At 38.4% G+C, this 26,890-nt stretch overlaps 1 protein-coding gene across 8 annotated transcripts in view; it reads right to left on the reverse strand.

Annotated features, from left to right (window-relative positions):
• Positions 1-26,890, reverse strand: part of Pou2f1 (POU class 2 homeobox 1) — a 142,491-nt gene that overhangs the window by 17,765 nt on the left and 97,836 nt on the right. For all 8 annotated transcript variants that reach the window (XM_060364613.1, XM_060364611.1, XM_060364608.1 and 5 more), the window contains 6 exons: positions 22,013-22,107; positions 16,867-17,040; positions 10,094-10,235; positions 8,833-8,978; positions 7,441-7,620; positions 4,551-4,656 (listed from right to left, as the gene is read on the reverse strand). In XM_060364613.1, coding sequence (XP_060220596.1) covers positions 4,551-4,656; positions 7,441-7,620; positions 8,833-8,978; positions 10,094-10,235; positions 16,867-17,040; positions 22,013-22,107 — 843 coding nt within the window. The remainder of the gene's footprint in view (positions 1-4,550; positions 4,657-7,440; positions 7,621-8,832; positions 8,979-10,093; positions 10,236-16,866; positions 17,041-22,012; positions 22,108-26,890) is intronic.

The raw sequence follows: 26,890 nt of genomic DNA on the forward strand, positions 1-26,890 counted from the left end.
GGCCATATTTTTACTACTGAGTTTTTAGAAATTTTCCAAATATAACGTGTTTAAAAGACACGTGCTTTATTACAAACATTTTCTTCCAGTCTTTGTCTTGCATTTCCATTTTCCCCAAAAGACTTTACTTTGATGAAACTCAATTCATTATCTTAAAATTTTTAAGTATGTGTGTGGGCCATGTACGCTGAAGAGGACACTGAATTCCCTGGAGCTGGAATTACAGGTGGTTGAGAACCACTCACTGTAGGTGCTGGGAACTCAGGTACTCTGAAAGTACCTTTTCAAAAGCAAGTGCTTTTGACTGCGGGGCTATGTCTCTAGTATTGTTGTCCCCTCCCCCCCCTTTTAAATAGCCTATACTGTGGGTGTTGTATCTATAAGCCCTTTGCAGTACAAAGACATGAAAACTGTTTCTTACTATTTCCTAGAAGTTCTTGGATACATTCAAGCATCTGACCCAATTTAGGTTTTGTGCCTGGAACAAGATAAGAACCTAAAATGGTCTTTGTGTATTTTGACATCCAACTGTTCCAGAAGTGTTTGTTAGGGACTTTTTTCCCCTATTGGATTGTCTTAGCTTTTTGTCAAAAATTAAGAGAAAAATCAATGTTTTTTTTTTTTTTTCTTTTATTTCCTGGACTGACAGCTTTGTTTCATGTAATCTATTTTATGAAGAGTTTAATCTTGCCTTGAGTTCATGTATCTTTATAATCAGCTTTGAAATCTGCTAAGAGTATCCAAGTTCATTCTTCTCAAGTCCTTTTCATATAGATTTTTAAATAGACCCTTTTAATATTTATTTTAAAATGAGTTTAATTTATGTATTATAATTATGACTGTTGAATCAGAAAGAAAGAAATTAAGCCAGGGACAGACAAGTGTCATTTTAAGAATGCTGAAATGTAAGACACCTCTTAGCATTTAATTTCAGGCTGGAGACATCACAGTAAAGTACTTGCCATATAAACACAAACACTCAAGCTCTATTCCCAGAAAGCATAAATAGGCAGGTGTGTGGTGTGGGCTTTTAGTTCCAGTGCTGGGGAGGTGGCCACAAAGCCCTGGGGCTTGTTAGCCAGCTGGCTTAGACAAATTGGTGGGCACCAGGTCCCAATAAGACACCTTGTCTCAAAAACAAGGCATCTAGCTGTACTGAGGAGCAACATCTGAGGGAGACAGAACACGCTAGTTGAGTGCAGTTTTGAGGCATTTAGCAACATTGGGTCTTTCTGGAAAGTTGCCGTCTTGTAGACCTCCTCGAAATGTGTGCCAGGACCTTTTATGCACCAAGCACATGAGAAAATGAAGACAAACATGCTAATTATCAAGTGTTTTATTATATGATGGCAGACTGAGAAAATATATTTCCATCGTTCTTAAACCCCATTCCAAACAGCAGTAAACACACATACAAGAGTAATGAGATTTTTAGGGAAACAGGAAAGACGACAAAACAGGGTAATAAAGAAACCAACGATATCCCAGTTTGCAAAGGAGAATTATTCCCTTTGTTGGAGCCAAGAAAAGTTCAGGAGTTACCATATACTAAGGCAGAAGGAGAACAGACTGATTACAGGACTGTTTATACGTGGTCTCTAGCAATGGCTTGTCTATCTCTCTACTAGACCTTTCATATGAGGTGAGCTAATGTTACCAACTACTCAAAAAGAAGAAATAAATCTGAGTGAAAGATTCAAGTGTAGGTACAAGCAAACATAATCCCATCTTTGGTAAAATGAGTTCACTGTGTAGTAATCTCCTGTGAAATAGGCCTGCATTTTGGAGGGAACCTCATTAAGACAGTGTTCTAAATGGAGTTTAAACACTCCTTCTGGTAGAGAAGCTCTTTAAACTCAGGAAGTAAACAACTCAAGCTTCCACAAGTCCCTGAGGCCGACACTAGGGCCCTCGCTCAGCAAGCACATATAAGCCACAAGCAAGAACTCAAGCCACCTGAAAGAGACAGATAGGCTGAGCTGCTTGGAAAGGACACTGCCACCTGGCGCACTCTCCATTTATGAGATGTTACCAGGTGAGCTTTTGTGATACAGCTCTCCCTGCATTTCTGCTCTTGTAACTAACCTCTCCTTACCCATACCCTGTAAGAAACCCCAGGGAAAGTCACTGGTCCACTCAGTGGTGTCCTTACTTTGGTCTGTCAGGGGTGAGATGTTTGTTCTTGTCTCCTCAGGAATGGTGTCACAACAAGAGGGGAAAGCCTCACCCTCACTAACCGAGCAGCAGGGAGCACAGGTATATGCCAACAAGCCTGGCTTTTGCTATTTACTTTTTAATGTCTGAATCATTAAGATTTTTTTCCTACAAAACATGGATATTCTTAGGTCTGATTCAATGATTCATAAACCTCTGGATGACTGGTATTCAGAAGCAGGAACTTCACATTACTAAGGCCAGTCAGTCACAGCTTGCCTAATAAGCAGATGCGCTAAATTCTACACACTGAAGTGTGTGTGTGTTCACTCCACATGTGGGTGGATGCATGTACACTTGGAAGAGACCACAGGTTGATGCTGAGTGTCTTGACAGAGTCTCACTAAGCCTGGAGCTTGCCAATCTAGCTAACCTGGCTCAAACTCAGGGGACCCTCTTGTCTCTGCCTCCCCAGTGCTGTGATGACAGGGGCTTTGCTACTGCATTCACACCTGAATTTGTTCTGGGGAATAAGCACAGGTTCTCAGGTGAGTGGGACAAGAATTTTAATGACTGAACCATGTCACCAGAACAAAAAAAAGTGTATAACCTAGAATTTAAGGCTCCTACAGCAGGCACAAGTAGACTGGGGGTAGCTCCTGCTGGACATTACAATTCATGAACTTCTTTTAAGTTACTAAAAATTGTGTGCATTCCTATTTTATGAGAGGAAATTCTCAATGAGGCCTAACCATCAAGGGGTCACAAAGAACTGTTTAGATTACATTAAAAACCTGACATTTGCGAATGGCTTAGAAACACAATATGAAGCCATCCACTGAACTTTACAGAATGTCAGGTCGCAGAACTGAAGAGATATTATGAACTTAAAAAACAAATTAAACAAACAAACAACAAAGTGTCCAATTCCAGGCTAAGTAAATTTGATCATGAAATATCATCAAGCAATCTAATGGCTTACTAGCATGTAATAAATAATTAGCACAGCTTATGTATTATGTATCACAAAAGCAAAACATTTGATGACAATGCTGTATCATTTTAAATGCTTTGGGAAATTTTCTTCTAGGAGGCCAAAGGAAGACTTGTTTATCCAATTTATAATAAGTGTAACAGGCAATAAGCTGGCCATCACAAAGAACACAGCACTTAGCTCTTCAGAATTACAAAGGCTATGTGAAGATGTGTAAAAACTGATGTGTGTAACATGAGTAAAGGACAATGCTAACTTCCTGGAGAAGAAACGTCTCCAAGAAGAACTGAAATACAAGCTACAGCAGGTCACCGGTGTCGCACCGGCAGGTGACTATCACACCAAAAACTGAGCTCTACAGTGGACACTTCAAGAGGCAGGATATGTTTACAATGGTATGGAGGCTGACCATGTGTTGGGTGCGGTGGGCAAAGGTCTAAGGATAGAAGTGCACAATACAACTGATGAATGTGTATGTTTCTTTGACTGTAAAAAGCCGTTACTATTGATGGTTTGTGAAGAAAGAAATCACTTAAATAAAAGATGTTTTAAAAGATAAGTCTGGAAACAATTTCGGAGATGGACTGTTAGAAGAACAATTTTAAAAAGTTATACTTTTTTTTTTCCACAGGGCATGTGGTGCACACCTTTAATCCTAGCACTTAGGGGTAGAAGCAGGTGGGTTCTGAGTTCAAAGCCAGACTGGTCTACAAAGTGAGTTCCAGGTCAGACAGAACCCCATCTTTAAAAAAAAAAGGACACTAGTATGGCCAGCTCAAATTCAAGTGTACAAACACACACACACACACACACACACACACACATGTAAGTGGAGCTCCTCCTTGAGCCAGATGGAGATTACCAACTGGTCACGGTGCAGAGAACAGGAGACTAAGGAATGCTCAGCCCTAAAGGGACATCTACATCACACCCTCTCTTCCGAAGATCACAGAGAGAGAGAAAGCACGAGAGGGTGAGAGCACATGTATGTTTGCATGTATATAGGAAGATGCCTGTGGAGGCCTGAAATTGATGCTGAGTATCCTCCCTGGTTGCTCTCAACTTTATTTATCAAGGCAGGGTCTCTTACTGAATTTGGAACATACCAATTTGGCTAGCCTATCAGTTTGTTCTGAGGAATCCCTTTTCCTATTACCCCAAGATTATGACTATGGATGGGTTAATAAGCTTATTTGGGTTTTAAGTGTGTACACTGTATCTTAACTCTAGTCTTCATGATTATGTTCACTGAGCAATCTCCATAGACTCCCTAGACATACATTTTTTAAAAAACAACCCACAACCAATTCATATCTTAAGATGGCGCCTTCATGATTTAACAAGTCTTCACAGAAGCCTAACTGGCAGTGTGTTTAATAGCCTGTGAGTTGGTTTTGCTTACCTGTAAGAGAGAGATTAGTTACTGCAGCACTGGTTAAGGGAAGGACAGGGTTGACTGTGAGGGTAGTCGCTGTACTGCTTGTCACAAGGCTTGGAGTGGTTGCCACCTAGAGGTCAGACAAGAAAGGATGCATGTGGCACAATCAGACCGTAAATAGTCCTTAAATGTGAATAATGCTGAGTCAGACAGACTCTAAATCAGCTAAAAATGGCATAAAAATTGTCAACATCACCTAAACAAGAGAACCATCTGATAACATCTGTGCTTATATTGCTTTTACCTTTGGTTTTGTGGAAGCAGGACTGCCCCTCCCTCCCTCCCTCCCTCCCTCCCTCCCTCCCTCCCACCCTTCCTCTCTCCTTCCTTCCAAACAGGGTTTCTTTGTGTAGCCATGGATGTCCTAGAATGCTCTGTAAAGCAGGCTAGACTTGAATTCAGAGATTTGCCTGCAAGTCTGCTTCTCAAGTACTGGGATTAAAGGAGTAGGACATCACCGTCTAACAGATTAACATTCTTCTGGCCAGACATAGTGGCACATGCCTTTAGTCCCAGCACTTGGGAGGCAGAGGCAGGCAGATCTCTAAATTCAAGGCCAGCCTGTTTTACAGATCAAGTTCCAAGATAGCTAGGGATACACAGAAAAAACTTGTTTCAAAAACCACAACAAACCAAACAAACCTTACTATGTAACTGTGGCTGGCCTAGAACTCACTATGTTAATCAGACTGGCCTTTAATACAAAGATCCTGAGTCCTGAGATTAAAGGTGTATGCCGTTATTGGAGTTAAGGACCTGTGGCTAGACAGACCAAGGCGCAATTCGAGAACCTCGCATTCCTCTGCTTAATGGACATAGTGTAAAACGAGCTCCTAGAGATTGATCGCTACAGAGCAGTGCATTTCTCAGCTTCCATCAGAAGAGCTTCTCCTTGAACCAGATAGAGATTAACACAGGCTCACTGGTCACGGTGCAGAGAACGGGAGACTAAGGAGTACGCAGACCTAAAAGGGACATCTACATCACATCCTTTCTTCCTAAGGCTCAGGGATCCTTGCAGAAGAGGGGGAGGGAAAGTTCTAAGAGCCAGGGAAGATAGATGATTACAGGGAAACTTCTCGTGACCCAGAAGGGTAACCACTACACATATGAACTCTCAACAGTTGTGACAGCATGTCCAAGACCCAGAAAAGCTCAAGCCAGACAAAATTCCAGCATGAAACGGGAGGCTCCAAAATCTAGCTGTGGAACTCCTGGCAACTGATAACAGTTGAGAGCAGGAGAGCCAGTTTTCTTCAAATTGTGGCCGCTGGTCAGTCAATCACACCCTAGTGGATGGCCATACGCATAAGAGGACATAAGCATAGAACCTGAACTTGATGGGTTAAAAAAACAAAACAAAACCTCACAAGTTGTGTATGTGTGTGTTTGGAGCTGTAAGAATTGGGGAAGGGGGATATAATTCCTTGCAGGTTTTTGAAGTATTATAATAAATATTCTATGGTTTTGTAAGACACTGCCTTCTTTCTATGACAGCTAAGCCTAAAAAATAAAACAGTTACCTATCCAAAAAAAAAAAAAAAAAAAGACAATTTTTGTAACTACATCAACTTTAAACTAAAACCTTACCATTTAATAAACCATAACCTTCACTTAATAAATAACACCGGCCTTAGTGTAAAGAAACCTTGTGGAGCCTGGTATGGTGCCACATGTCTTTAATTCTAGCATTTGGGAAGCAGAGGGCAGGTAGATCTCTGAATTTCAGGCTAGTCTGGTGTTCATAGTGAATTCAGGTCAGCCACGGATACAAACAGAAACTCTATCTCAAAAAACTAAGGGAGGATGGGAGGAGGCTGTAGTGTGGAATAATACTAAAAAATAAGCAGATTAACAAAAACAAGAGGAATGATGCAGACTCAACAATCAGTCCTTCTTTTGAAGCCTGTCTGGCATCATGGCAGTGATCTACAATTATCCTAAAAGGAAGAAAAGATATATCAGGGAGTCCTGTGACCATAGCATGTCTCTTCTACCTAAGAATAATGTTCTAATGCAAATAATGGCAGAAGTGACTTAATAAGGCTCTATATGAAGGCCAACCTACTGTCCAAGAGTGAAGATCTGAGATGACTATTCACACTTGAGAATTACTGTCACTTAATCATGTAAGTTTACTAAAATGGGCTTTAGGACTGAACAGCAATAAAGAAGGAAAATAAGATGTTTCTCCCAAGTAATTGGAATCAGGAGCAAACCTACCATTATAGTTACAGTATAACCTTATTAGCTACAGATGAAAATGCAAAGACACAAAAAAGAATTCAAATCGCTTACTTCCAAAAGTATAGGAAACCAGTAAGTTCTGGGGTTCACAATGAGAGACTTCATAATTTTGGAAACATTTAAAGTACAGACATTTTAATATATTTTCAACATGTATGCTACACACACAGACAGTCACACAAATCCTTAACTGTTGTAGTTTGAATAAGGATACTTCCCTAGGTTCCTATGTTTAGTCCCTGGTCACCAGTTAGTGAACTGTTGGGAAGGATTAGGGGTGTGGCCTTGCTGGAAGAGTTATGTCTCTGGGGATGGGCTTGGAGGTTTCAAAAGCCCATGCCATTCTCAGCCTCTCTCTGCCTCCCACTTAAGGATCAACATGTGAGTTCTCTGCTGTTCCTATGCTCCACCATCAACGGACCCACCCTCTGAAATTGTAAGCTAATATTAAATGCTTTCTTTAATAAGTTGCTATGGTCATTCATGGTGTCTAACCACAGGAATAGAAAACTAAGACAACCATTACAAAATGAGTTGACTGCATAGGCTATTTATAAGACTAAAAATTAGCTCTTGAAGAGTTTGTCTGTTCCATATCCATTCTTACCAGTGAGGTTGGGCTGGGGAAAATTGCTTTGATAGGTGAGCTGCTGGTCCCACCACTGCTTGGTGGGTTGATTCTTTTTTCCTTCTGGCGGCGGTTACAAAACCAAACACGAATCACCTCCTTTTCCATATTGAGCTGTTCAGCAATCAAGGTGATATCTTCCGAGGTAGGCTTTTGATTCTAAGAGAGGAAAAAAATTTTTTTTATATATTTGCCATACTGGAGACTCAATTCAGGGACAAGTGCTCTACATTTGAATTACATCCCAGCCCTGGAGTATTTTTTTCTTCTTTTTTTAAAAAGATTTATTTTGTTATGTGTTATGAGTGTTTTGTCTACATGTATACAGAGTGACCTCAGAGGCCAGAAGACAGTATCAAATCTCCTGGACCTCTGAAATTACAGATGGTTGTGAGCCACCACATGGGTGTTAGGAATAAAACCTGGGTCTTATGTAGACCAGGCTGACCTCAAATTACAGATATCCACCTGCCTCTGCCTCCTGAGGGTTGGAACTAAAGGCATGTGCCACCACTGCCCAACTTTTGTTATTTTACTTTTGTTTTATTTTCTGAGACAGGGTTTCTCTGTGTGGCCTGTCTGTCCTGGAACCCATTTTATAGACTAGGCCAGCCTTGAACTCACAGAGATCCACCTACCTCTGTTTTCCAGGTGCTGGGAATGAGAATACCTCTGCTGGCTATAATCCATTAATCTTAAAGTTAACAAACGAACACAGCCTTCCACACTACTAGGAAGGTATGAGCCTCTCAGTGCTTTATGCACACTATCTAACTGGATCTCATACTATGTTTCTGAGTCAGGAAAGAAGGTGATTTCATAGGCGCAGAAACTTCATTGTGAAATCAAGTGATGTGCCCCACCATACCTTTAATAAGAGGCGAAGCCAAGAAAGACTCCTGACTCACTGTTTCCTCAAGTAAACAGCTCTTTCTGAATTAGAAGTCCATATCTTTCTTTAAGCAAATTATCCATGAATTAACTTGACCTATGCAACAGGACATTCAAGGTCTCTAGTGTTGTGCCCTAAACTACCATTTTAGGCATAAAGACACTAAAATTCAGCCACCTAACCCACCAGTATTTTTTCTGGATAGGTGCAGTTTCCTCTAGAGGCCTATGATCATGAAACCGCCCTGCTTGAGGTACTTTTCTCCCACCTTTTTCAGTCTGTAGGACAAGTTCCTATGCTCCCAACCAAATATTAGAACCAGGTCTCTCTTGAGTCCTACAGTACTAAAGTATCAATATTACAGCATCTTACTTCCTCCCTGTTAAAGTGCCCAACAGGGTGGAGAAAGACAAGGTCATGTTTTAATATCTACAGTCCCTAACAGTAAGATGCACACAAAAAGTAAAGAGCTCACCAACCTCCATGAAACTCTTCTCTAAGGCCACACGGATGTTGGTCTCTATGCTGGTGCGTTTTTTCCTCCTACGATTCAAGCCCTCAGCCCCCAACCCTGGTGAATTCAGGGCACTGGGGCTAGATGCTGTAGAATCAGATGAGAGGTTCTCTATAAGAGTGAAGAAACACAGAAAAAAAAAAAAAAGAGCTAAGCTTAAGAATTCACATGCAAAATACATATGAACAATAAAACTGGCAAAATAATTAGTTTGATGTTAGTGTGAGATTTTTAATGTAATCTATGTTGAAGCATTCTTCACTGCCATTGATTTTCTACTGTTCTTATCAGCACTGTTTGTCCCAGGATGGTTATCTTTTACCACCATTCTTTTTTTGGTTTTTCCCTTAGTTCTGTTCTTTTGCTTGTTTATAAGCTGAAGATAAAAAGAAAGTTTCTTGGAAATCATTGGATATTTAATATTTAATTTAGCGATGACTTCTCAGTTTCTCAGCATAATAGTAGGGAGAAGACACTTCTTTAAGGTTAGGATGGTATTCTTTCTCAACAGCTGAATAAGCTTGGGCATATTACAATAGATTTCTTTCTACTGTACATAAATTGAAATGAAACAGATTAGTGTTTTTTACCTGTGACTGCAAAACAGACAAACAGATGGCTAAACTTTACCCTCAGCTACTGAATCAATATGCCAGCAGTGTGGGTGTACCTCAACTTCTTTTCCAAAAGCCTAATTTTTGTTTCTACCCACAACAGAAACTATATGGGTAGGCGTCTTTGTAGTTCCCTTTAGTTCCTGAAGTCTATGATTTTGTGGTTCAAAATTTCCAAAAAGATATCTCAAAATAAAATAAATAATTCAAGACCCGAAACCTAACTTTTCTATGAAATAGGTGGCCATTTCTAACAAAAGTAGTATTAGCAGGAACAAATTTTATGGCAATCTACTCAAGGAAGGAATAATCTGTCTGTTCAATATTATCTATACACACAGGCCATCTAATCTTCATCCTCAAAAAACTCTATGCCCACCCCTAATCCTGGCTCAAATACAAAAACATTTCAAGGATACAATTATTGCTGTTTACTTATACTGTAATTACTGGAATATTAAGGTGAAATCTGATTTACACAATCATAATTTATAATGACTCATAGGATTAGTGGCTCCAGCACTCTGTAGTATCAGCAATATAGTAAGACCCCAGTTTACAGAATAATCCCCCTAGAAGAATCTCATGGACAATGAAGGTATATTCATTTACCTGCATCATTTAGCCACTTCTCTAAAAGTGGCTTTAACTTGCACATGTTCTTAAAGCTGAGGTTCAAGGCTTCAAAGCGAGAGATGGTGGTTTGGCTGAAATCATTTCCATATAATTTCCCCATAGCGAGCCCAACATCACCCTGAACAATACAGAATAAGAAAGGGGGGGGGGGAGAGAGAGAGAGAGAGAGAGAGAGAGAGAGAGAGAGAGAGAGAGAAAGGATTCATGTTAATAATGTTTCCAACGCCTATTCTGTGGTTTGTTTGTTTTTGAGACAGGGTTTCTCTGTGTAACCTTGGCTGTCCTACTCACTTTGCAGAGCAGGCTGGCCTTGAATTTACAGAGATCCCTCTACCTCTTCCTCCCAGAGAGCTGGGATTACAGGTGTGCGACACCACCGCCCAACTTCCAATTTCTATTCTGAAAGGATAGTCCAATAATCCAATAACTGCTGCTCTAGACAAACAATTGGCCATCATTCTATTTACTACATTTTCCCACCAACTTTATCCCCAAGTAGAGACCAGGACTGTAGGGAGACCTCAGCAAGGCCTTCATCATAGAAGTCTTCAATATTGCCTCAAGTGCTTCTTGTTACCTCAGGCAATTATAAATCATCATTCTAAAACTTCTAAGTCTTCAAAGATAGTGCTAATATACTAATGTCCTTCAATTAATACAAGCAAAATTATTTAAGTACCCTTCAAAATATACCTGATGCACTTAAAGGGATTAGATGCTTAGATAAGCCAGCAATTATTCTTATTACTGCATTCTTATGTATTTATTTAATGTGTATGTGGACCCAGGAGAGCCACGGTGCCCATGTAGTGGTTAGAGGACAACTTGTGGGAGCTGGCTCTCTCCTTCTACCTGTAGGTAGACAAAGGTCCTGGGTATTGAGTCCCAGTCATCAGGCTTAGTGGCAAGTGCCCCCAAGCCAGGAATTTCTGAACCAACCAAACTTCACACAAAACACTTTTAAAATTCAGAAATGACCCCTCATTCTTTATAGTTTTTCTTGTAAGTATTTCTGGAAGCTGTGAAAAAAAAAATCTATTTTCACCCTTAGTTTAGATTTCAAAGTTGGTCACAAAACCAGGTATTCAAAAGGATCACGTTTGTAGCCATTATAGAGATAGAAATTCACAGTAGAGAGGTTTGACCCATTTAGTTAAACCTTCATGGGCACTTGAAATTTGGTAACCTTACTGAAACAGAACAATGATTCTCTGAATATATTACAAAAGATGCCTTTCTCTATGAGCCTATCACCTTTGAAATGTACACAGCGCTTTTCTTCCAGCTGGCTCTCTCTTGTTCTAGTTTGAAAAAGATGTATCTTAATAGTCATTTTATAGATAACGGGAGAAGCTCATGGTGTTTAAATGATTCAGACACCCACTACAACTAGAATAGTGACAGGGCAGAAAAATACAGCATTTCTTGTTCAAAATACTGCAACGCTACCTCTACTATGAGAGTTGATTCTTAACAAACCTGGCAACGTTGTTTTAAGTTAATTTTTGATTCTTTTTTATTTTATGTGTATGAAATGTCCTACCTGTACAGGTGTACATGCAATGCGTGTGCAGTGCCTACAGAAGAGGGCATCATGTCCCTTGGACCTAGACAATGGATCACTGTGATCCATCATAAAGAAACTAGAAACCGAACCCAGGTCTTCTGCAATAGCAGCAGACTGAGCTGAGCCATCTCTCCAGTCCCAAACTGTTGAGACAAGGCTTTGATTTGTGATCTTCCTGCCCCCATTTTCCAAGTGAACTATACCCTGCTTTAAAAAACACAATTTTTAGTTGGAATTATCTGGATCTTTTTAATCCCTCAGATCCATCTTTTTCAGAGTATGCTGTCTGTTATATGTGGAATTAAGAAAAAAATGTATTTAAAAGCATGTATGAATGTGGTTTTGTTCATTTTAATTTATTAGGATGATGATGATGTAAAGAGAGGGCTTCATGAAGCCCAAAACGGTCTCAAATTTGTTATGTAGCTGGTCTTGAATCCTGACTTCCCTAGTACTGAGATGATAAGCATGTGCCAAGAAGCCAACAACTTTCACTAAGAAGTTAAATAATAGAACAAATGTGTACTATAAGATAAAATGAAATATACTGAATATTTAACCCAAGAGATATGTGCAATATGGCCCCCAATTAGTCACTACTCGTATTTGACCACTGAAATTTAAACTGCAGAAAATCAAATAAACTAACAGTTACCTTCTTAGCACTGCTACCCTTTGAAGTAGTCAGTAGTTTTTAGTAGGTAGTGGTGATGGAACTGGGCAATACAAATACAAAATGTTCCCATCAAAATAGGCTTTGAATGATCTCTCTTTAACTAGAACTGCAACAGATTATTATGTTTTGATACAAATGCATCCAAAGCTATGGATAGGAGCATTAACTTTCACTTTCATATATTTATCACTCCATTCAATGACTGAGCCTTCACATAGTGTCTACTACACATCAGGGACTCTGCTTACACTTTCTGAACCACATATATTTGTGTCTTCATCATTTTATTTGTTTAGATTATAGCTTTCTAGAAATCTGGAGCTAAATAAAAACATGGATTTTTTTTCCTAGTATAAGACATTTAAGTGGCAATAAATATCTTCTGACATTGGAACTTCATAATTCATTAAAAGATAATCTTACTATGAAATTAATAGTTTTGACATGTAAGCATAGAGAAAAATATTAAAAAAACCACATTATGTTAACTTTAAAAAATAGTAACATAATGTTGGGAAGAAGGCTCAGTCAGCAGAGTGCTTGCTGCACAAAAGCAAAAATTTGGGTCCCAAGCACTTATGTAGAAAGCAGGTAACGTGACTGTAATCTCAGTCCTGGAGAGTCAGACAGACTGACTCTGGAGCTCGCTGGCCGGCCAGCATAGTTAGAGTGGTGAGATCCTGTTGCAGAAAACGATGGGAAACACCAGCCTCTGTGGGTATGTGTACTTTCCCATACTAATAACTTAAGTTGGGAACCATGAATAAAGCTGTGCTACCAGTCTACTAGGACAATGGCAGTAAAAAGCAAACTCACTTAATAGAGATTTGTAATACAACTTAACTAAGTTAAAGCTTATTTAACACAATAAAAACAATAGATTCTGTGGGAACTGGAAAATATTTGCATACTTAGTCCCCAGTTGGAAAAGCTGTTTGGAAAGGATTAGGAAGTGTGGCTCTGAGATTTCAAAAGCCCATGCTGACCCCAGTTAACTCTCTCTGCCCTGTGGTTGTGTCTCAGGACGTGAGCTCTCAACTACTGACCCACCACCATGCCTGTGTGCAGACAGGCTCCCCACCATGATGGTAATGGACTCACACTGTAAGTCCATCAACTGTAAGCTCCAATAAACTTCTGATCACGGTAAAAAAGGTAAGTAAGAAATAAACTGGTACCAGGAAGTGGGCTATTGCTGTGACAGGCCTGATCATGCTGGTTTTTTGAAGGTCTGTGGAAGACACTGGAACTGTAGATTAGGAAAGTGGCTAACTGCTGTAAGTAGGGTTTCTATCAGGTCATCCTTGAAAGGAGCTTGGAAGACAATAGTGGTGAGAGCATCGTGGGCTACAGAGGCCCAACTCAAGAGTTTCAGCAGGGAACAATATTAGCAATGGGCTAGAGAGGATTCTTGTGGTATTTTGGCAAAGAATATGGCTGCTTTTTGCTCTTGTTCTAAGAATTTGCCAGAGGTTAAATTGAAGGCAGAGGAGACTGTAAGACAGCCTAAAATTGATTTTGTCACATAGTTATTAGTGATCATTCTTGTACAGGTCTATAATGAACAAGAAGGAGCAGGGCAAAAATAAATATATACAATATGTACAGTTTGAAGAGAAAAAGAGCCCCAGGAAATTTAATGTTGGAGCCAACGTTTTGTGACAAAACAGATAAGAAGAAATGGAATAAAAGAAGCAGTAACCCTTAGGGTGAGATACCATCCAACTAATCTACAACATGTGAAAACAAAAGGCCTAAGGAATTACTATGTTCTTAAAGAGTAACAACAAAGCAAAGCTTATGCAAATGTAACTCAAGGATGGGCTCAGGTTCCAGCTCAAGCAGAAGAAGAAGTTGGCAGATGGGTCATGTGTCTTTTGCTTTAGAGTCAAAAAAATGATACAGGAGTGAAGAGGCTGTAGAATTTTCCTCTGAGGTTAAGAAAACCCATTGAGGCATGTTACAGGGGGAATCCCTGCATGGAGGCCCTAAGAGGCCATTGTGTGAAGCTGTGAAATCAAAGCCTAAAATACGTTGGAGATCCAAGATGTTGACGATGCCAGAGCCCTGGTATATCTGTCAAGAAGAGTGGCTGACAGGGAGTAGAAAGAAGTGAGCTGCAGTCATGCAGAGCTGGAAGGAATGGGAAGATCTGAAGAGCCATCTAAACCCTTTGACATTAAACCAGAACTACGGGACTTGTCCTGCTGGGTTTGGACCTTTATGTAATGGCATACATTACTTACCCATTGCTTATCAAAAAAATTAAACACATAATTAGAAAATAACTGTGTAAAACTTTTAAAACATGTATTTAATCAAAGAATAAGGATTTATCTCAAGAAGTAACTTGAATACTCTGCTGTGCGTGTGTATAAATATGAATAAATTGAATACACAGTTATTTTTGAAAACTACAATGCAGTATATGAATTAAAAACTAAAGCTGATAACTGATTTTCCCATTTTGTACTAGTAGTAAGTACTCTGATTTGCAAACCATTACAGTCCTGTTCAGCCATTTTGAAAAATAAGTAGTGGTCATGCCAAAAACAAAACAAAACAAAACAAAACAAATCATAATAAAATAAGACGATGGGATGAAGGTTAGGATGTGTATGGGGAGGGGTGGGAAGAAGAGAGATAAGAAGTGGAAAGAGAAGGAAAGGGGAGGAAAGAAGAGAGGAGGAGGGGCAGAGAAAGGAATTGATTTCTATCCCCACACTGGTAGTAGATTAGAGCAAATGACCACAGAAAGGGAAAAGGGAAACCAACATTTGGTAAAAAGTAAAGATTTTGAAAAGCCTAACAGCTTTGACTTAGCATTTATACAACCATTTGCCAAAGAACCCCATAGTGTAATATGTGAATAACCAAACCCAGCACTCTTAAATATGCTAATCTTAAACTTTCTTCTCAGTATATTAATTTATCTCTAGTTTGTTTTTACTTTTATGCTTAAAACAAATTATATAATTTAAGTGCTTCAAAATTACTAAGATGTTTCTGGATGGTAATTACATTTTTATATTCTTTTATTTTGTGTGTATGTATCTGTCTGTGCACATGCAGATACGTCTGTGTGCTGGTGAACTGTGTAGGTCCCTGATGATCAAGCTCAGATCATCAGGGTTGGTGGCAAGCACCTGCCCCTTAATTAGTTTCTGTATATCGGAAAATCCTCAAAAACATAACTGCATCACGTCTAAAATTACAACTATTTTAAATTACTAATATCAAGTTTTTTTGAGAAAAATAAATCCCAACCACAAGGAATAAAAGAAGTCTAAGTCCAAATGACATCCAGACTACAGTAGACAGTGATGGCACCTTGGGTTTTCCTCTACCAAGGCAGGTGGTACAGTACGTACTTCAACACAACCTAATCTGGAAAGCATGGGAATGGAAACTTTTCTGGAAACATCAGTGTTTTCCTGATATTATAAATATACAACTCAATTAATATTTCAAGTTTTTCTTTCAACTAATTATCTTTTGCCATTTTACATAAATATAAGTTTAATTCCTTTCCTGCTTTTCAAGCATTGTTTTTGACAGGCTAATCTGGGAGTATAGTAAGTGACAGGTGCTTAGGGGAAAAAATTCTTGCTTAAACCACTAAGCACACTCCTTCCACTTTTCAGGCCTTCTGGTAGCTGACATTAAGAGATTTGGATTTTGATTAATTTACTTTAAAAAATCTTCAATAGATAAAGGAGGGGAAACAGTCTCCCTGCAAACTAGCTTTAATAAGTCATGAAAAGACTGTAACCTTTATTCTTCTCGCCTTACACAGGTAGCAGTCAGCTCTACAACCAAATGCTTTAACACCAAAACCCTTGGAACAGTCATGTCACCAACACTACTGAAACACACATTTTACCGGTATAATTTTAAGAGACCTGTGTTGTAAAACATGTTTGGAAAATTTTTCTCTAATATTGTATCACAAATAAATGTATGAGCATGTTATAACCAAATATACAATATTCCAAAATTGTAAGTGCTAAATAACTATAAGAAAACCAACTATAGCTAAACCCAAAATCAGTATGATGGAGAAACATCTTGCTCTCTAGAAAGTACCCATAGCCAGCCAAGAAAAGTTATGTAAGAGCACATTGTGATGTCTAAACTTGGTTGGCAAACTTGATAGACCTAGAAAGAGGGAATGTTAACTGAAGTGTGACCTCTGTCAGATTGGCCTGGGAGTATGTCTACAGAGTATTTCTTATATAGCTGACTGATGTAGGAGTGTGAGGCCACTGTGGGCAGTGCCTTCCCTGAGAAGGCGGGCCTGGGCTGTTAAGAATACTGGAACAAGTCAGGAAGCAGCGTTCCGCCATTCCTGTGCTTCAGAACCTGCCTTCAGGGTCCTTCTCTGACTCCCTCAGCAACAGGCTAGAACCTGTGAGCTGAATAAAGCATTTTTCTTCACAAATTCGTTTTAGTTAAGTGTTTTATCACACAACAGAAAGTGAACCAGAACAGGTGAGTTCATCCTACCTGAGTGAATCCAAGTTTGATTCGTCTTTGTTTGAAGGTCTTAGCAAATTGCTCAAGCTCCTCAAGGTCACTGGGCTCCTCCAAGCTGGGAGTATCAATTCGCTTTGGTGTTGTCTGGCTCTGTGGAAGTGTTTGAATTGGGGTTGCTGCTATTGTGCGAGTTGGGGTGGCGGGCTGTTGGAGAAGGAGCAGAATAATAAAAGACCCTTTAGCTTGTAACTGTTTTGTGTTGGCAACTTAAGGAAACACACTCATATAAGCTTGAGCCAGACAGAGTCCTAGCACAGAGGAAAGTCTACTCCTAACTGGGGAGTCATTGGCATTTGCTGCCAGAGAGGGTAAGTCAGTTTTCTTCAGTGTAGTGACACCTGCTATACTGGCCACATTCCAAGGCATTAATCACCAATGCAAGCTGGGCTCCATGAGATTTTTTTTTTTTGTAATTAAAAAAAAAAAAAGGGAAGAGAAAATAACAACACGAGGTTGGGAGCGTGAGAATATGAGAACATGAATTTGGGTAAGTCTGGCAACTGACTGGGGGTTAGGAGGCAGATCTGGAAGGAGGATGAGGAATATGACCAAAATACATTTATGACATTCATAAATAAACACATTTAAAAAATTTACTTATTTATTACAATTATTCACTTTGTATCCCTGCTGCAGTTTCTCCCTCATCTCTTCTTAGTCCTATTCACCCTCTTCTCCCCCTATATAAATATATTTTTTTAAAAGATTGTCTTAAGAAAACCAAGGACAAAGAAATACCATCTCTCTTACTCCCTCCATTAAAAACAAAAACATGAACCCAAAAAAAAAAAAAAAACTCTATAGCCCAGATTGGCTTGTAATTCACTATGTGATCCCACTGCCTCAACTTTACAGTACTTGGATTAAGCATCAACACCAGCAAAAAGTTCTTTAAGATCAACTTCATAAAGGGTTTGCTAGCAACTTGATAAATAATGTCATGCTTCTGATAACAACATGCTGCGCCCTACTACAGAGTGCAGTTTCTGACGCAGGACTTGTGTTCTCAGTTTAAAAAATTATTTTGCTTACCAGGGAGTAAATGATGCATTATTTTTGACATAATACTTCCCTTACTACTCAAAGTAAGAAACTTCCCATGCGTCAATTATTACCTGTATTTCTTTGCACTGGATTCAGGTCCCAATTACATATTAATGAAATCTTTGCTCTTACTCTTATCTTTAGGCCAGTTCTTCAAATATTACAGTATATAGACTCTTTTCTTATCATATTAATACAAACAATTCTTTCCATCAGCCTTTAAATTTTTTTCAGTGTGTATAACCTTTAAACTGTCATTTTTATGAATTTTCTCCATTTCTACTATCTTGCTTTGAGAAAACAAAACAAAACAAAACAAAACAAAAAACTTTAGTTATTTTTCAGTGATGAAATCCCTTCTGGAAAAAATCAAAAAGTTCTTCCCAATAATATGATTTCTTATTTTCTGTATTTTAACATAATTACTTAAATTTATCTAAGTTTATTCTGAAACCTGAAGACCCTAGTGTTCTTTTCTTTATTTAAAATTTTATTTTATGTATGTGCCTAAATGCATGTCTGCGCACCATATGCATGAAGTGCCTGCAGAAGCCAGGAGAGGATCCTGAATCCTCGGCAACTGGAGTAAGAGGCAGATATGTTAGAAAACAAACCCAGGTCCTCTAGAAGGCAGCCAGAGGTCTTAACTGCTAAGCATTTCTCTAGTCCCTCTTTTTTTTTTTTTTTTTTTTTTTTTAAGAAAACACGAAATTTTCTTATTCAAACAGCAGGCTACCCTGTTCTCGGAAGCACTTGAGTAGAGCCCTCCTTCTGAATGTTCTCTAATAGCAGTGCTTCTAATTCTGCAGCTTAATTAATCAGGTGAAGCCTCCAATGAACGGGAGCCCAGGTGGGGGATTATGAACCAGGGTTTTCTTCTTGTAATTTAGATGGGCCTTATATTACCTGACCTTTATCTCATTATTAAGGCTTGCTCCAAGGGAACTCACTGACCCAGAAAACTACATAATAGGCGTGATATAATAATTGGAGCAAATTCCTCTGTTATCCTTCAATAAAGACATGACATGCTGACATTGAATAATTTTAACCTCAGCTTTCAGAGAAGCTACACATGGCAGCAACTATATTAGAACCCTATATTGCTGAATACTTACCACAGTGACCATGCTGATAAGTAGGGTGAGTTTCAAACTATCAGCATCAAGTAGACTCTTTGTCAAATAATAATGGACTAAAAATAGGTTGGGTACCTTTAGACATCTGGTATCTTACTACTCTAAAATCCCTGGCTGAACCAGGCCAGATCTAGAAAGGTGGTATAGCATTTAATGAGCAAGAGTCAGGATGAAGTCTGCTACATGTGCATAGCATGTAGGCCAAGAAAGGTCTCTGGTATACATGTCAGAACATCAATTTTAGTATTCTTGTTTGTTTGTTTGTTTTGTTTTGTTTTTAAAGACAGGGTTTCTCTTTGTAACAGAGCCCTGGGTGTCCTGGACTCAATTCTTAGACCAGGCTAGCCTCAAACTCACAGAGATCCACCTACCTTTGCCTCCCGATTGCTGGGATTAAAGGTGTGCACCGCCACGCCCAGCTAAAAACCAATTTTATTTATTTTGCGTTCAGCATATTAAAAAATTTACCATTTAAAACTACAGAATAGTTTGGTACCTTTGCAACTTTATACAGTTGTGTAACTACACTAACACAAGATATACAAATGTTTACCAACTTTCCCCAAATTTCTACTGAACCCTTTGCCACTAATCTTCATCATTCCTTACTTCCTGACAAGCACTGATAGGATTTCCACAACTACAGTTCTGTCCTTTCTAGAAAGTTATGTAAACAGAAATCATGATAATCTTTTCAGCCCAGCTTGTCACTTATCATAGGCCTTTGAAATTCATACATGCCAATGCAGGTACCAGAAGTATGTTTCTCCTTACTTCAGAATAAAAGTCTGTCGCATGGCTATTCAGAAGTTTATGCAACTTACTATCAGATAAATAGTTTGGAGTTTGGATTAATTATTAATCTATTATAAGCATTTGTATACAGATCTTTGTGCTTTCATTTTGAAGAGCAAAACTGCTGGGTTATAAGGTGGAGTCATATTTAATTTTTAGGTGAATGCCAAACTAATTTACAAAGTGTTAGTACTTTTTGCCAAACTACTAGTAATGCATGAGAAATCTAGTTGCTTTATTTTTCTCATCAACACTTGGTCTCAAATCCTTCATAACTGTACCCATTCGTGTGAATGCACATTGACATTTCTTAATAACAGATTGTTTTAAGCATGTTTTCGTTTGCTTACTGGGCCTCTCACTAGCTTAAGTCTGACTGTCTCACTGTTGGCTCTATGTGCTCTTTATTCTAGTTATAATTCTTTTATCATGGGCTGGAGGGAAGGCTTGGTGACTGAGTGTGTACTGCTCTTGCAGAGGACCCAAATTCAATTTCCAGCACACACCCAGGAGCTCACAGCTGCTTGTAACTCCAGCACCAAGGAATTCAACATGTTCTTTTGGCTTCCCAGAGTACCTACAAGAACACCATTCCCCGTATCAATTAAGAATAAATCTTAAAACAAAATCATTTATCAAATGTTCTATTTGAAGACTGCTTTCTCCTTAAACTGCAGTTTTTCTTCCACTTTTTTCAGATAAACTTTTAATTTTCCTGAAATTCATTGTTTCTTTGATGGTTAAGGCTTTTTGTGTCCTGTTTAAGAAATCACTGCCTTGCCCAACGGCATGAGCATTTCTTCTTTTATGTTTAGGCTTATGACTCACTTCAAATTAATCTTTGTATGAAGTATGAAGTAAGGGTGGTCTCCATTCCCTTTTGGTAATGAAGTCAATTGTTAGTTATCACTTGGTAAAAAAAAAACAAAAAAAACAAAAAAAAAAAACCAACTTTCCTTTTCCCATTGGAATCCTTTGGTACCTTTAGAATATTAGCTGGCTAGTTACATATCTGTCTATTGGACTCTATCATATCTCATTGGCCTACATTTTCTCTATATGCCAATATCATGTGTTTATTATTAAAGTTTTTTTTAATAATTCTTGACATCAGATGGTCCTTCTAATTTTCTACCTTTAATAACTTGTTTGATTAAGGGGGCTGGACAGAGGGCTCGGTGGGTAAGAGCAAGTAACTTGTTACTAAGCTCAAAGTCAAAACAGACCTGTCATTTAGGCCTGTGAAATTTGGTAATATATTAAATATCAAGTTTTAATTATGTTTTCTTTCTTTTCATGTTTGTGTGTGTGTACACCTGTGCATACATGTGGAGACATGTACATGGCAGAGGTTGATGTAGGGAATTTATCTTCCTTGATCACTCTCCATCCAGAGCTTGTTTCAATAGCCAGCTTGCTTAGGAGATCCCTTAATTGAAACAGGTGAATCACCATGCTCACCCAGCTTGCATTTAAGCAGGGTCTCAGGATCTGAACTCTGATCCTATTGTTTGCCTCACAAAAACCACTAAGCCATTCATTTCTCCACCCTCAACTTCTACATTTTTAGAAAAAGTCAAAGAGTTGAAAGAAAGGGAGGACTCAAGGTCAGACAATCAGGATGACCAGACAGAAAACCAGAGAGGCAAACTGATGTACATGGTCATAATAATCACTAGATAAGAATACAAATGTGTAACTTAAAATTCCAGATGCCTAAGAACTGTGCTTTCTAAGTGATTATGATTGTTATGTCTTCTAGAGGAAATGACACAAAACAACATTTAAGTACTGAGAAAATATAGAAATCCAAGCTCCATCACTGTTTTAACAAGGGCAAAGGACCAACAACAGGTTTTAACTCACTTCCTAGGTCTTCCACTTCAGTGTTCCTATCTATCAGCACTAGACATCTATACTTCATCCCCATTTACTTCCAACGTGGTTATTTTTTATGAACTTAAAAAAAGTCATTTATAAAAATTTTCACTCTCCATCAATTTGCTAATACTGTGTTATCAAGCTAGTAAGCCCAGCGTTGAGTTTTTGGTCAGCTTTTGAATACCCAAGATTGCTATTACTGTGAGTGTTTTTCTTTTCTTTTTAAATTAGTAAAACAACAGAGTAAGAAGACTGACCTGGGAGGTGAGGGTGATGCTTGGCTGCGGCTGCAGGAGGTTGGCTTGGCTTTGCTGAGGTAGTTGAGTTAAAAGATTCTGCGCTTGCAGGAGACCTGTGAAAACCAAACATTTCAGGTGGATAAAAAATAATGTAAGCTGAGAGTTCCCAACTCATTTTCTGGTAGTTTTGTTGGTTTCAGAATTGTCTATAGTTGCTCTGTCTACAATTCAATATTGTTAATCATGTTAAACATTAAGTCAAAGTCTGTATGTCTTCAGTATACGTTCTTTGAAAGGCCTTTATTGCCTAAGGAGAGGGAGAACTTGAGGAACTTCTTAAAAATGAAAGCAGCTGGAAATTTAAGGATGAGTTCAACTTCTTACCCAGAATTCATTAGAATCTTCTAGCACAGCGGTTCTCAACCTTCCTAACACTGCATTTCTTTAATACAGCTTCTCATGTTCTGGTGGAACCCATTCATAAAGTTATTTTGTTGCTACTCCATAACTATAATCTTGCTACTGTTATGAATCATAATATAAGTATCTGATAAGCAGGATATCTGATGTGTGAGCACTGTGTAAGCGTCATGGGACGACACCCAAAGGTTCATAACTTCTGCTCTAATGAATCTTAGAACAGGGAATCAGTTTCTGAAAGAAGCAGGCAATTCTGTAAGTGGGAGAAGATGGTATTTTCAAGTTCTTAGCACATGTCTCTTCAGGGATAGTAAAGCTGAAATGCAAACCACTACCTGCCCTGGACAATCTTACTTTCACGGTTACTATGAGTAAGGTGGGTGTGAAGGTGTACACCTGTAGTCCCAGCTGCTCTGGAGGCTGAAGTAGGACGTCACTCAAGCCCCAAGGTTGAGAGGCCAGGCTGGACAACACAGTAATAATTTGTTCAGTCGGTTATTTAAGTCTATAGGGTTTTGTCGTCTGGTTTGTTTGTTTGTCTGTTTTTCAATATTATAAATACAGGGGGCAAACCAGAATACATCTGCATTGAAGAATTTACTCTAAGGACTTAGTTTCAAATGTAATCATGTTGAAATAGTAAATATAAGATTGTGACAAGATAGGAGACCGTAAATATGGTGGGTTAACATAGCTTTTTGATTTTCTTAGCCACTAAAATGGATACAGCACACACTGAACCATGTATGACAATAATAAAAAAATCAAATCTGTCATATTTTATCATTTGTTTGTAAGTAAGTAAGCACTGGATAAATTTAAGAAATTAACATGCATGTTTATTTGACAACTCTGATCCTAAATACAACAAATATTTTAAGCAGAGTTAGGTTTTCCAAAGACCCGTTTCTTTTGTTTGTATTCTGAAGGAAATATAGTAAAACTAAGTGAATTGAATATGCATGCTTATATAAGCTTCTTTAAAAGCTAGATCCAGAAAAATATTCATGTTTAACAGACTACCGTGTGTTTCCAAGTATTGCTCTATGACTCAAGCTTTTAAAAAGTTATTTTTAGATTTAATTATCTTAAGTGTATGAGTATTTTGCCTGCACGTATACATGTACAGAAGAAAGTTTTGGCTCCCTTGGGACTGGAGTTACAGCTGCCGTGTGTGTATTGGGAGTTGAACCTGGTTCTTCTATAAGAGCAGCCTGTGCTGTGAACCACTGCGCCAACTATCCAGGCCCTCTGCAGCTCAAGCTTATAAAGTAGTTAGGGTGACATCTTTGATTACACATCATTAGTGAGCCAGGCGTGGTGGCACATGCTTGCAATCTCAGCATATGGGAGGCTGACACAGAAGTTCAAAGTCTACCTGTGTTTCATAGCCAGACTTTGTCACCAAACCAATACTCCAGCAGCCTTCCATTAAAATTGAGTGAGAATTCTGTCTGGTTAGTCCTAGGCATTCTGGTCTTGTAGAGTTGTTTTGTTCTTCCTCATATGTGTGTGTCTTCTTCAATCACAGTCTTTATTTACTGAAGAAGGATCTCTCAACCAAACCCCGAGCTCTCTGATAGGCTGGCCTAGCTAGACAGCTTGCTCTGGGGATCCAAGCACTGAAATTAGAGGTGGAGTCACCACACTCATTCAGCATCTACATGGGTTCTATAGACTCGAACTCAGGTTCCCATGCTTGCATGGCAAGACTTAGCCTGAGATGCCTCCCCAGCATGGCCTGAGCTTACATTTCATTTCTTGCCCTTTCTCATTCACTCATCTCTAGCTAGACTGGCCTTCCCTTTTGGGCTCAGGGCAAGTTCGTTTCCCTTTCAGGTTCTCTTTATTCTTCAGTTTCCAAGGCTAGTCACCCAAATCCACACCCAGCTACAGCAGCTGGCACTTCACTATCCAGTCCCCAATGTAGACATCCCACTTAGCAGACAGGCTTTCTTCAGACCACACAACTTGTCTTCCACATATTAATTTTTACCAGGTGAGTCAAATCTCCATCCTCCTCGGATATGCTGTTAACCAAGACATTTGTTTATGTTTATTACTGTTTGACTTCTAAAAAGTGCAGAGATTTCAGATATAATTTGAAAATTATAACTCCAATATTAGTGTGATATAAGACACTTGAAAGATACTCAACAATCTGCTGAGCAAATTAACTATAATTATAAATTTTATAGGTTTTAACACCAAGTGTAAAAATTACATTTTATGTTAATGGTAAGAATTAATCTACTAAGATTATTTAGAAAAGGATAAAACCCCAACAATATTATAAAAAAAAAGAAAGAAACAGAAGAAAGTGTAAACTTGGGCACATTAACAATGAGTTTCTTCAAAGTTTAGCAGGAAAGTTTGTGTTTGTTTCTCTTTGACAAATGCATTATTATAATCAGAAATTATAATACCGAATTATTCTCTTTGACAAATGCATTATTATAATCAGAAATTATAATACCGAATTATTAGTTTGGTTCACAGTACCATATTCTATAAACAAATTCAAACTTGAGGTCATCCTACGTCTCCCTCCCTGCCAAGTAAAGTCAGCCAAAATGCTGAGAGGGTTCAAAGAGGCCTAGAACCTTCATGAGAACCAAGAATAGGTAAAACACAAGTTCCTATGAAATATGACTCAGAATACACCAGTAAGCGTTCTCCCAAGAAAACCCAATTCTTGGGGAGTAAATTTCTGTTGTTTCACAGCAATACTGTCAATATTATAAACTATATTTTTAAAGTCTTAGGTTAACAACATCTCCTCCCTCTAAAAAAGAAGTGGTTGCCCAACTGGAGGCCAAATCTTAGGCTGGAGATATTTTTGTTAAAATTCCAACCAATCAACCCATGCCCCTTTCACATAAAACTAAAAGAAGATTTAATCAGATTTCCAATTACTATTAACTCCTAATGACTCTACTGAAATTGAAGCCTTTTCAAGGCTCCATTCCTTCATACTGCTAGCCAATGTTATTGGTGAAATCTGGGTCCTATGCTACTAACATTACAACTCAACAACAGTGGTACAAAAGGGCTCCAGGTTACTTTTCTTTTTGGTGTGTCTATGTGCACATGGTGCTGAGTGCATGTGTATATAGGTATGAGTGTACATATGTTATCAGAGGCTGGAGGTTTAGGTCAGAAGTCTCTTCAATCCCTCCCTACACTATATATGGAAGCGGGGTCTCCCATTTCAACAGAGCTTAGCAACTTGGCTAGATGAGTCATCCAGCCTGCTATTGCAATCTATGCTTCTTAGCCCTTCCAGACCACTATGTGTGCTAGGGATCTGAACAGAGAGAGTCTTCACGCTTATGCAGGTGCTTTCTCTACCCACTGGGCCTTTGCCTGAGTCCCAATTACTTTTAAGCTGGTTTTTGTTGTTGTTGTTTGTTTGTTTTCGAGACAAGGTTTCTCTATGTAGCCCTGGCCTCCTGAATACTGGGTTTCACACCCGGCTCAAGCTGGTTTTCACTCTACAAAGAAACAGCCTTTTCCTTCTCTAAGTTATAATTACGGGCTGTTGATACTGATATGATGCCAGTGGTAATAGTGGTAAAAACAGAAGTTACTATGTATAAGGTACATTTTCTGAAAGTACTTCCATGTATTTCCTTACTAAATTGCAACAATTTTGGAATATAAATACTAAAATTATTCTCACACTTCAAGAAAAAAAACTGAAGCTCAGACAAATTACATTTCTTCAGAGAGAGAAAGCTTGATTTTAGACAATAGTCTATGCTTTTTACATTACAATGGTTTTCCTGACATCAATAAAACATTTAATATAATTTACTCATAATTAAAGTGAAAGATGAAAAGGGTCAAGGGGAAAGATGAAAACGTAAGTACGTGAAACTCAGAAAACCTAGGTGGCTTGCCCAGAGTTATAGGTGCTAAAGCCAACCAACCAGCATTCTTTTCCATTCTGTGCTATTTTCCCAATTCTATGAAAGGGTGGAAATAAAAACACATAAACACAAAAAAATTAGAATTGCCATTGTAACTGTCTTATAAAGTCTTATAAATGCTCAGATATGAAAAAAAAAGTAAAAAAAAATATCCTTAGGCTTTGTTAAAAAATATATACAAATAAAGGAAAGTGATCACATTCAATCTTAAGGTCTCAACAATTACCAAATCTAATACACACACTTCAGTCTTGGCCTGTGAAAGTCTTTCTGGTCTAGATAAATCATTTTTTCCTTCTCTCTTAGAATTCTCTTTTATTATAATGATCACTTTTTACTGGTTCTGACCCACAAACAAAAAAAGTACCATTTTCAGACTCTATGTATCCCCATTAGTTCAAAAGTGTTGGTTTTAGTAAAGCTTTTCCATCACCACAAATTTCTTTCTGTGGCCAAACAACACTTATAGTTTCCTAAAAATTTAATCACACAGATGGCTATTCCTTACCAATAACCAAATTTAACTGGCCACCAAGCCCTTTCT

Source organism: Meriones unguiculatus, chromosome 11, assembly GCF_030254825.1.
Source record: "Meriones unguiculatus strain TT.TT164.6M chromosome 11, Bangor_MerUng_6.1, whole genome shotgun sequence".
NCBI classification, from domain to species: domain Eukaryota; kingdom Metazoa; phylum Chordata; class Mammalia; order Rodentia; family Muridae; genus Meriones; species Meriones unguiculatus.